At 55.5% G+C, this 11,815-nt stretch overlaps 1 protein-coding gene across 18 annotated transcripts in view; it reads left to right on the top strand.

Annotated features, from left to right (window-relative positions):
* The first annotated feature begins 747 nt into the window (after nt 1-747).
* JADE2 (jade family PHD finger 2) overlaps nt 748-11,815 on the top strand; it is a 57,902-nt gene continuing 46,834 nt past the window's right edge. For 4 of the 18 annotated variants that reach the window (XM_055299537.2, XM_063611576.1, XM_063611573.1 and 1 more), the window contains exon 1: nt 2,573-2,786. Coding sequence is in view for 5 of the 18 variants with exons in the window: in XM_063611572.1 (XP_063467642.1) it covers nt 3,061-3,258 (198 nt within the window). In the remaining 13 variants the exon portion in view is untranslated. Of the gene's footprint in view, nt 921-2,143; nt 2,513-2,572; nt 2,787-3,060; nt 3,259-8,435; nt 10,091-11,815 lie in introns of those variants that run through there. The other 14 variants (XM_063611572.1, XM_063611571.1, XM_063611570.1 and 11 more) reach the window with 10 other exon arrangements.

Genomic DNA, 11,815 nt, shown 5'->3' with positions numbered 1-11,815 from the left:
ACTATTTTGTTACACACTCCAAGTCTGCAGCACCTGTTTCCAGACTCTGAGCTTGGCTAGGGAAAAATCCCACCAATTGACCACTGAGAGCCACAGCCAGGTCTAACTGGGAGGTAATACCCAGACCCTCCTCTTGCCAGACAATTCTCCTCAGACTTTGTGAATGAAGGCCCAGGAAGAAGAAATGTTGTTGAGCTCATGTTTCTTTCTTGTTGCAAAAACTGCTTATTTCAGCATCCATCATCTCCCTCTTTGTTGGGTAGACAATCCGCCCTGTCGGAGGATTTGTGCTGTTATTATGAGTTTGTTTATTATTAGATTTATTTCTCCTATAAGCAAATGTGTTCACAACATTCCATCGGGGAATCTTCTTAATTGTCACATAAATGTCATCTTATGTAAATTGAATATTTATCTTCCCATGGAAGGGGGTGGAGGGGAAAGGAAGAATAAACAATCTTCAGTCTTGGAGAGGGAAGGCGACTCCGGTGTCCATTCACAACTCACCCACGTGCCTTCAAAGCCAAAGGTGAGCTGAAAAATTATTGGATAATCTTTGAGGGGCAGCCGAGCATGAGGGGGAAGAAAAAGTTGGCCACGATGCTTTGGGGATGTTGGGCCAGGCTCCCCACAACCTTCTCCCGAGGCCAGACCACCCCCTCCCCAGCTAGAGGCATTCCGAGGAGGTTGGAGCTTGACCCCCGATTCCTCCCCAACCAGGAGGCCAGTCCTTCTCCTTCCTATAGAGAAGGTGAGCTCGGCGGGCGCAGCGGGTTGGGTGGGTGTGGCCCGCGGCTCCGGGAACAGACCCAAGGCCCCGCCACCGCCGGCTAGCAGCCCGACAGCCCGCCCGCCTGGCGAGCGCAGGCTCTTCTTCCAGAAACTGCGAGGATCCGAGCGCACTGTTTGTGCACCACAAGGTCAAGTCGGGAAGTGGAGCCGGAGGAGGAGGAGGGGCGAGGAGGCGAAGGGTGGGGAGAGGGGCGCCCCGCTTCCTCGCCATGTGCCAGCTTTGGAAGTTACCCCTCGGTTTTTAACCCTTTCGGGGTAATGGGAAGGAAGAGCAAGGAGGAAGGGGTCGCCCCGGGGCAAAATCCTACTGGGGCCAGGATGTGCAACCACCCACCCACCCATCACTGCCTTCTCCACCCCCCGGAAATGCGGGGCAGCGCTAGGCGCCAGGAGGCACCCGGGAGGGGGGAGGGGGCGACGAGCCCAATAGGGACCCTCTCTACGGACCGCCCCTCTTTTCTTGAGGTCGCCTACAATTTCAAGTTCCCCCGCCCGGAATGTTAGTTTTCCATTTGGAGTGGGTGCGGGGAGGAGGGCCGCGCCCCCTCCCCAAGACTCGCGTTCGTCCCTCCACTCCCCTCCTGCCAGCACTTTCTGCTCACTTCTGGTGCTGCAAAACGCCACGCGATTTATTCGATCCTCATTTTAAAACCAGCGATTCAGAAGCAGGGCCTAGGGCGAGGGTCTACCAGCGCCCGAGCCCCGGGGGGCGGGGTGCTCAGTGCAAACCTCGTTCCCTCCGCGAGTGTCGCCTCCAGGCTGTTATTTGCAAAGAAACGTCTTTTTGACGCAGGGAGAAATGGCAAATTTTAAGTACGTCATTAATATGGCGCCAAAAGATTTTTTTAAGTATAAGCTTGCTTTTTTTTTTTTTTTAAGGTTGCGGGGGGCGCCGCCCGGGTCTGGGGCGCGTAGGGGGCGGGGTGTGAGCAGAAAGTGTGAGTGAAAGAGTGGAGGGGCGGGGTATATGTGTGTGTGTGTGTGTGTGTGTGTGAAGTGTGAGCAGACCTGATGGGACTTGCACGGGCGCAGCCGCCGCTCGGGCCCGGCCCTGGGGACAGGGCGGGTTAGGGGCGCCCCAGAGTCCATGGGGAGTCCGGGCCCAGGGTGCCAGCAGGCGTGGTGGTGGGGCGGCGAGGGAGGGCACCCTCCCCCCACGGCGCCCGCAACGCTACCTGGACTCCCCGCCGGAGCCAAACAACTGGGCGGGGGGTTGGGGGGGCGGCGACGGGGGTGTCGGGAGCGGAGATCCGAGTGAATAAGAAAAAAGTGGCTACTCCCCCTCCCTCGCTCCTCCTGCCCGCCCCCACCCCACCCCCACCCCAACACATTTTTTTTTTCTAAAGAGATCACAAGGAAGTCTTGGTTTAAAAAGAAACAGAAACATACACAGGGGGTTGGTGAATGGTGCCGACCGCGGCCATCGCAGTTGGAGGCTATTTTTTGGGGGGGTGAGTAGCGTCCATGGAGTTACTTTGCGCCCACTCCTAGCGGCACCGGCTCAGGTCCTGCGGGCCGACCGTCCCCGGCGGGGGGCGTGGGGCCTGGGACGCCGCGGGCCCGGCCGCCTCCCTCGCTGCGACCCCGGATGGATGCGCGCCCCCCGCCCTCCCGCGCCGGCCCCAGGAGCTCCCGGCTTCGGGAGCATCCTTCCCGCGCCGGTCCCTGCAGCGGCGCGTAGCCGAGGGCAGCGCCCGTCAGGGGGGCACCGCGGAGCAAGGTAAGATCCAGCCCCCGGCGGATGGGCCCTGCGCATCTCCACGACGTTATTTGGTGTTTTTGCAACAGATCTGCCAGCCCTCTTCGCTCCCTCGCTCTCTCTTGCTCGCTCGCTCCCTCTCTCTCCTGCTGGCTGCCTGTTCTAGGAAGCCAGCGCGGAGGGGGGGGGATGCACAGCACAGGGGAGAGAGATTGCGCATGTTGGTCAGTCGTGTTTTAAAGAGTACAGTGCGGGGAGGCTGAGAGGGGCGCATGCAACAACAACTTTTGGAAGGGTGAGCTTGGCGACCTTCTTTATTAATGACTGCGGCAAAGCGCCCCCGGGCCGGCGAGGGGGCGCGGGCGGGTGAGGGCGCGCCAGGGCTGCAACTTGCCCCGCGGGCTCCGGCCGGGCGTAGGGGCTGCGGCGGGAGATGGGTACGGTGGGGAGGTCGAGCGGCCCGGGCGGGGGCTCTGAGAACCTGGAGCTATCTGCCCTCCTGTCTCCCCGAGTTTCATTTTGTTGATACGCAGCACGTCCGGGCGCCGAACCGGGCTGAGCCGGTGCACATGACCTCGCGCTGGGCTCACGTGCAGCCGGTCCGGTCCCAGACACCTTCCGGGGGCCGCCGCCTCCGCCCTGTCGCCCCCTCTCCCGGCCCGGTGCACGCGGGCGCTGCACGCGGGGGAGCATGCTCGGCTCCTGGGGTTGGAGGCTCTGCACAAATTAGACAGTTTTTTTGGAGGGGCGGGGGACACCCTTTCCAGGTGAGTGTGGAGGGTGCGGAGCCTCCGCGCCAGGGGTGAGGACTGGGGTCGCGGGCAGCCTCCACCTCCGGGGCCGCGCGGGAGTCCAGCGGGGGAGAGGCGCTGGGAGAGTGGAAATGTACCGGCGGCGGCCGGAGCGGCGGGTGCGCGCCCGCGGGGCGACGGCAGGGGGCGTGGCCCTTGTTTACCTTCTCCCAACTCTGCCGGTTCGCGTCCCGCTTCAGGGACGGATCCGCAGTCCCCTGCCCTCTGCCTCGGGCCCTGAACCATGGGTGGTACCAGGAAGATGCCGGCTTGTGGCGAACCCCATTTGGGACGCACACACCTGAGTCTCAAATGAGTGACATTGCAGCCCCCGCCCCCACCTAGCGCTGCTGCAGTCCCTTTGCCGGATACCCGGCCCCGCCCCGCCCCCGGCAGTGGCATCTTCCCGGCCTCACCTCCTTCCTCCCTGTCCCTCCCTTCTTCCCACCCACTCGCCTGCGCCTGCGGAGCGGCGCCCGCCCGCCACCTCCCCGCCTGGGTGCAGACTTGTGGCTCCCCATGGTTTCTTCCCGCCCATCCCTGGGTCCTGAGACACCCTCTCCTCTCGGCGAAGGGACGAGAGGGGTCAATTTGGCGATTCGCAGCTGTTCTGCCAGAGGATGGGGTTGCCTGCGAGACAGCCAGGAAGGCTTCACTCTAGCTTCCAGAGGCCCAGCCCTGTCCCCTACTACATACAGCTAGCCACCCCACCCGCCCCTGGGGCTCGGCTGCGCTTCCCAGTGTCTCTTAAACCCCTCCCCCGACCTGGGTGTCAAGCCCACCCACCTCCCGGCGCCGCCCCCGGTCGAACAGCCTCTTGCCCTTCCTTCGCCTGGGCCGGAGCCCCCCGCTGCCTCCTCCGGCTCCTCCTCCCGGCTCGCTGTCGGAATCACGCCGGCGCGCCTCCAGCCTGCGGTCCCGCGGACTGCCTCCAGGGGCGGGCTGGAGGCGCGCGCAACTCCCCTCCCAATCCCCTCAGCCACTGCCGCTGGCCTGGGCACTTTTTTACCAGCTTGGCTGCTGGCCTCTTGCTGGAGGCTGGGGGAGGTGAAGGGTCACTGGGTGTCTTTGCCCTACGCCGAAGGCACACTGCGGCCGGCGATTCTGGTCTCTGCAGATTTCCAAACCTCGCCGCTGCGTCTAGCACCCCTGGCTCATCTTCTGCAGGATCCCGAGGCACAAAGTTTTATCCCGGGTCAGAGTTTGTAGGGGGTCATCGAGAGGTGTCGTGTTTCCATTCAGAGCGGTTCCAAAGCGGCTAGGAAGGGGCTGAGTGGGACCTGCTGCCTTGCCTTTGTTGGAAGGAGGACCCCTGAGCTCTGATCCCAGACAGGCTGTCAGGACGCCCCTTTAGCATTTATGTTTGCAAACTGAGTCCTGGGCCTGGGAGGTGGTAGGACCGCCTGGCCCCTCCTCTCGGAGTGGCATTAACTCCCTCCCTTCACTGGTAAAATTCCCAGTAGGACATTTGGCAAAAGGGCTCGGCATGGAGCTGCCAACCGGGCCTGGCTTTGTTTCCTGGGTTCCCAGGGCTTCTCCCCTACCCTGACTTTCTTTCTCACCTTAGGGCCCCAGATGAACGCACCATCCGTCTTGTCCCATCTTCCTTAGACGGGTTGGGACTCGCAGAGCCATCTAACAAGCAGAGGAGGAAACTAACAACAGAATAACTATAAGGGGGAAGGAATGAGTAATAAAGCTGACCCAGGCAGGGAGGAGGGCTTTCATGTTTAAGAGATGCTATTTGCTTTTTGGGTCACAGGCTGCAAAAACAGGCTTTGATCCGAAGTGGGCGAATAATTTATTGAGCAAGTTTGCATGGTAGAGGAAAAAAGGGATGTTTGTTTGATCTGGAGCCCTCTAGGTTGTCCCAAGTGCTGTTGGCTGTTGTTTTGAGTGGAGAAGCATTTGGTTCTGCAGCAAATGCCTCACAGAGGGAAGTCCTCGCCCCAGGCAGCAGGACTTGCAGTGAATGTTGGTTTTGAAACTGTTTGGCCAAGGGTCCCCCCAGCACTTTTGGAGATGAAGTGTTTAAGGATAGAGTTGTTTGGGCTCAGGATGCAGCAAACGTTTCCAGAATGTTTCCCATCCAAAATGCTTTTCCTTTCCCTAAATTGCCTGGCTAAAGAGCCAGTAACAGTGGTCCAAGAGGTTGTCAGAAATCTCCACTTAGCTTTCATTGACTGGTGAGGTGGGACTGCCAGTCCCCAGGCACTAGATGCACCACAGAGTATTGACACCGTATAGGCCTTTGACACTGACCCCCACACCCTTGAGGTTGGGAGGCAGGGTATTCTGGCTCTAACCTAGTGTTCCACTTAACAGGAAGGCAGTTGTCTTATGCTCATGACACAGGTAAGAGGCTTCTAGTCCAAATTCTTCATAGCACATGCAGCAGGCTCTTTGGGACCTCACAGTTCTCCCTTTAGGTTCTCTGATGGGGAGAACAGGTCAGAGTTGGGGAGCAGGATACCCCTGGCTTGCCCTGTCCTCTAGATAGGACCCTTACCATGTGGCTCAAAAGCTTACAATTGTAGGTCTGCTCAAAGCTCCTTTCAGACAGCCCATAGGAATCTGGAATACCCATACCCGGGAACTTGTGGGCCTGTACACTTTAGCACACTGGAGATGGGGTACACCTTCTGGAGTCAGACAGCCTAGGTTTGAATCCTGGCTGTGCAGTTACCAACTGTCATAATGGCTCTATACCTCAGTTCCTTCTGTTACAAGGAGCACTTTCTGCAAATGGGATTAATAACTACCTATCTCATGGTGGATGTATAGAATAAGTGATTACCTAAAAAAGACTAAGCCCAAAGCAGGCATGCGATAGGCACGTGATTAGTATTAGTCATCCTTATTATACCTGGGGAGGGCCCCTGATGCAGCTTTGACCTTTGATCTCTCACCTTTAGGCTAGGCCAGAGAGCCAGCTCGCTTCTCTGCAGAAGGGATCAGAAGGATCCTGCAGGTGCCAATGGGCAGCAGATATGGGAGCGAGTAGACGGAGCTCTACCCTGTCTGGGGCAAAGAGTAGGGTGGGGAGGTTCTGAAGAACAAAGTAGAGCCTTTTCATTCTCCCACCATCCCCTTGGTACATCCCCAGAACTGATCTGGAGGGTGGGTGTGGCAGCGTCTTCAAGGGGAGCTGGGTCCTCTCTGGGACACTCGAAGTTGCAGACAGGCAGTGGCGGGTGTTGGAGGAGGGTTCAGGCTCCTCTAGACTTGGAGAAGCAGGTCCAGGAAGCTGACTGGAGGATCCCGGGCAGCAGCCCTCTACTCTGTATACAAAATCATTTTTGTAACTGCAATTACTGTCCCTGAGAAGGCATTAAAGTTAATGAAAGATAGGAAAGAGTGGGGCTGTGACCCCTGTTTAAAGCCGTTTAGGAGTGTGCAGCTCTTGTTTTCTGAATGTCTGGCCTTCCCAACACAAGGAGGCTCTGAGGACAGGTTTTCCAGCCGAAATATCATTAAATTGTATTAGCATCTTATTACACACACGCCTTAGCGGTCTGCCTCAGACAGGGAGAGTTTTTGTTTCTCTTTGAAAGATTGTGTCTGGAATGGTAAATTGCCTGCTTGAAAGCCCTTTTTTCCCCCCTTTTTAAGGAGGAGGACGAAATCCTGCTGTGTGGTGGCGGGCAGGCCAGGCCTAGTGGCCCCTGGAGAGGAGAGGCTGGAGGCCAGGTTGGGGTGTTTTAACTGCCCAGGGAGTGGCTGCAGTGGCAGGCCTGAAAGGCCCACTGTTCCCAGGGTCAGCTGGAAGGGCGTTAATGGAGGCCCAGGGTGTTTATTTGAGTTTATTTGCAGAGAGGTCTTTAAAGGGGGCTGGCATTGGGCATTGGTGTTTTAAGTCCAGACCTGAGGCCCCCACTAAGACCAATCACTAGTGCTGCCAGGAAAACATCTGCCACCAAATTGCTGCCCTATTACTGAGTTGACATTGATCATTAGCCAGGAGCCCAACCAAATAAAGCCTCCTGGAAAATGTGTGAGGTTAAGACGGGGAAGGCAGGCTGTGAAAACAAGGGCGAAATCTTGGGCTAGGGTGTTTGTTCCTGCAAGCCACAGGCAGGCCAGCTGGACTGTGTGGTCCCGACACTTCTTGGGGGAGGGAGCGAGAGCACACTCAGCACTCCCTAGTATGTCACTGGGGTCCTGGCCGGAGTCTAGATGGAATGCTCCTTACTCTTCATGGAATATACATTCCCAAGGGGAACGACATGCAACAAGTAGCTTAACAAGCACAGCTGGGATGAGTATTCCGTGGACACTGGGTGGTGAATTTCTTCAGATAGTGTGATGAGCATAGACTGCCATGGGCCACACTGAAGCTTAAACCTGAAGATTGAAAAGTCAGACATGCATAGACCACATAAAAGAATATTCCAGGCAGAGTGGAGTACAGCGTGTGCACAGGGCTCGAAGTATGGAATCTTTGGCTTGTTCAAAGGAATGAAAGGAGCCCAGCATGGCTAGAAGGTGGTGAGGAAGGGGATAGTGGTCAGTATGAACTTGTCCAGGTGGTGGGGGCCAGATTGTGTAGGGTCTTGTGGTCAGGAGCTTAGGATTTGTTCTTTGATCTATGAAGCCTTTGAAAGATTTTCAGTTAGGGGCATCATGTGATCTGATTTATGCCTTTTAAATTTTTTATTTTGTTCTAATTTTTTTTAGAGATGGGGTCTTGCTGTGTTGCCTGGGCTTGCCTTGAACTCCTGGGCCCAAGTGATCCTCCTGCCTCCACCTCCCAAGTAGCTGGAACTACAGGTGCATATCACCATGCCCAGCTTCTGATTTATACCTTTTTTTTTTTTTTTTTTTTTTGAGACAGAGTCCCACTCTGTTGTCCAGGCTGGAAGGCATTGGCACAATCTCGGCTCACTGCAGCCTCTATCTCCCAGGTTCAAGCAATTCTCTTGCCTCAGCCTCCAGAGTAGCTGAGATTACAGGCTCCTGCCACTACGCCTGGCTAATTTTTGTATTTTTAGTAGAGATGGGGTTTCACCACATTAGCCAGGCTGGTCTCAAACTCCTGACCTCTCAAGTGATCCACCCGCTTTGGTCTCCCAAAGTGCTGGGAATACAAGGATGAGCCACTGTGCCTGGCTTTTTTTTTTTTTTTTTTTTTTTTGAGACAGGGTGTCACTCTGTCACCCAGGCTGGAGTACAGTAGCATAATCACAGCTCACTGCAACCTCAACCTCCTGGCCTCCCACGTCAGCCCCTTCAGTAGCTGGGACCACAGGCACACGCCACCATGCCCAGCTAACTTGTATTTTTTGTAGAGTCGGGGATTTGCCATGTTGCCCAGACTGATCTTGAACTCCTAGGCTCAAGTGATCCGCCTGCTTTGGCCTCCCTAAGTGCTGGGATTACAGGTGTGAGTCACCACACCCCGACTGATTTATGCTTTTTAAACATCACTCTGGCAGCTGTGTGGAGCCTGGACATGGGTGAAGTGATAGTGGAAGCTGGGAGATGAACAAGTGGTTCAGGCAAGAGATGAGATTGGCTTGGACCAGTGTGGTGATAGTAGGAAGAAAGTGGGTGTGTTCTGGAGGCAGAGCCTAGTGGACCTGGTGGGGCCGAGGATACAGAGAGGCTGTGGGCTTTTGCTTCATTGAGGGGACTCTACGACACCCACACTTTGAAGGAGAGCTTCCTACCTGTGTCTCCATGCTGGGGTTTGCATGAGAAGTGCCAATAGACCAGTGCAAATGGCAGGAAAAGGAGATCCTTTCTTTCCCAGAGTCTCCTTTATAGGTAGGATTTCGGGAGCACTTTCTGTCCTCGAAAGCAAGTGCCTTGTGACACTGAAATCTTCTCCCACAGCAGACCTTGCTTTGGGGGAGATGGGGGAAGCCAGTGGAGAGGAAAAATCAGAGGCCAAGATCATATCTAAGCACCTCCACCCCCCAAGTGTGTTCGCAGTCCTGGATTTCAGCTTTGGGAAAGGAGTCCTCCCTGTCTCTCTTGCTGAGTTTGTGAGGAGGGTGATCCATGGGGCAAAAAGCTGACATAGTGCGGTCCCAGGCCTCATTAGCCACTGTGACAGTGGGAGCTCGCTGGAGCAAGGAGGCCTTTGGAAGACTTGGTTTAAAGGAAAGAAGCTGCACTCACAAAACAGTGGCTTCCTTCTCAAGCCTAGTTGTTATAACAATTAAGCCACCACAAAATCTGCTCCCTTAATAATAGCCTCCCATGGGACAGCCCTGACCCAGAATAATCCCTAGGCACTCGGGTGTTTTGTGGAGGACAGGGTTGGATGGGGAATTGGCTTGGTGCGGGATGTAGGTCTGCATGCTGACAGTCACCTGTCAGCATGGTCCCTGGGCAGTCAAGGAGTCCTTTCTAGGGCACCTTCCTTACTGTATAGGGTCACTGCCTCTTTTTTAGGAGCCCCTCCTCGAGGACTCTCCAACCTGGTCCAAGGCTGCCATGATATTACTAACATATGGATCTCTAGCCACTGTGCTGAGGGCTTTACACTGTTCTTATTTATTCTCACCAGCTGATTCTGGCCCACAGATATGTTTAGTTTGGCCCTTTCAAAGTGTTGTAAAAATTCTGACTCAGTTGCCAACATTTTAAATTCAGGACATTTATGTAAAAAGCCAGTTCCAGTTTATCTCCTCTGGGAGGTATGTCTTTCCCAAGGTCCCTTGTCTATGAGGAAAGGAGCTAGGATTTGAACCCATCAACAACTTCTGCTTTTAATGCTGTGGGAGATGCTGGCTCGGAAGTGCCTTCTTTGCAGGAAATGAAGAGAAATGGAATTCGCATACAGGATTGCAAAAGAAAATGGGTGGGTGCGCTTTTAGCACCTCCCCCCCACTCCACCCACCGATGTCAGGACAAAGCTGGGTTGCACTGGGCTGGGCTGAGCTGAGGAAGACGTAGGCTAGAATCAGGAGTCAGGATTCTGTCAGTCAGCCTTTGTCACACTCTCTTTGTTTTTTTTTTTGTTTTCTTTTTTTTTTTTTTTGAGATAGGATCTTACTCTGTCGCCAAGGCTGGAGTGCAGTGGCACGATCATGGCTCACTGCAGCCTTAACCTCCCTGACTCAGGCTATCCTCTCACCTCAGCCTCCTGCATAGCTAGGACCTCAGGCATGTGCCACTACAACTGGCTAATTTTTAAATTTTTTGTAGAGATGGGTCCCACTCCGTTGCCCAGGCTGGTCTCGATCTCTTGGGCTCAAGAGAACCTCCAGCTCCAGCCTCCCAAAGTGCTGGGATTACAGGTGTCACGCCCTTGACACACAGACTCTGGAAGGCAGTGAAGGTGGCAGCTGTGGGTTGCTGAGCTGTTTGTACTCTGCTGCACAGAGGCAGAGAAGTCAGAAGGTCAAGAGCACGGTCTCCTGAATCAAATACAGTCATTGACATCTTGGGCAGGTCACTTAACCTCTGAGCTTCACTTTCCTCCTCTGCAAAAGGGAAGCAGCCATGATATATGCCTATAACACAGGGCTGCTCTAAGGACTCACTGAGGTCCCTGTGGACCCTGTGGACCCCCCTCCCGCTACTGTGAGTGCTTAGCAGTCTTAGCCATCCTTGTTCCTGCCTCTGTGCTGCTTGCACCACCAGTGTCCCTTGGAACCTCAGCCTGTGGAGGGCACTTTACCGGCACCTTTGAAGCTGGGCGGCAGGCAGCCTCAATGAGCCTTCCTGCCATCCTGATCCTGCTGGTGGTGGGCACTGGGGTAGAGAGAAGCTCCCGGCTAACATCAAGTCCAAGGCAGGAGGGCCAACCTGATCAGCTGAGAGATCTGGGTGTTCACACCCACCTTAGCAGATGCTCCCTAGTCTCTGCAGGGCTGCAGTAAGATGGTGGCATCCCAAGGCTCAGCAGGAATGGACTGGTGTTGGGGGCAGCTGGAGTTAGGTGCAGATGGGCTGGGCAGTGGGGCTTTCTCTCTACTGACACAGACTCCCTCCCTATCCTTTGCTGTGGGGAGTCAGTCAGGGAACACAGGGGAGCGTGCTCTGAACCCTGAGCCCCCAATGTGTTCCCACATTAGGACTCAGCCACAGGCGAGCTGTAAGACCCAGAGCAGGTTAACGCATCACCTGCTATGCTCCCCTCTGAGGGGATGAGAGCAGGCTCTGCCTCCTGGGACTCGTGAGGATTATAGGAAACAGTGATGGGAAAACACTTTCAGCAGCCAGGAGCTGATGGAGGATACAAAGGCAGCTCAGCATGCGCCTGGGGATCAGACCTCATGGATTCAGTCCCATCTCAGCCACTTACTAGCAGGACAAGGTGCTGGCCTCACTTATAAATGGAGCTCACAGCTCACCTGGTTAGGAACAGGAGATGATGTGGATAAAGGAAGACTCCGCGTGAGCTCAGTACGAGGCGCCTATGTGAGAGTTGTCCTTAATACCGTGAAGTTAGATGTTGCGGTTGAGGTAGAGTTTATTTGTACGTTTATCTGGGAAGGATGGTGGGGAGTAGGAGGGCAGGGTAGCCGAGCCCAGGACCAGTCACCCTGGTCCTGATGTGTCTCAGGGACCCAGCCTGGAG

Source organism: Symphalangus syndactylus, chromosome 11, assembly GCF_028878055.3.
Source record: "Symphalangus syndactylus isolate Jambi chromosome 11, NHGRI_mSymSyn1-v2.1_pri, whole genome shotgun sequence".
Taxonomy (NCBI): Eukaryota; Metazoa; Chordata; class Mammalia; order Primates; family Hylobatidae; genus Symphalangus; species Symphalangus syndactylus.
This window is presented reverse-complemented; position numbering and strand designations above follow the sequence as displayed.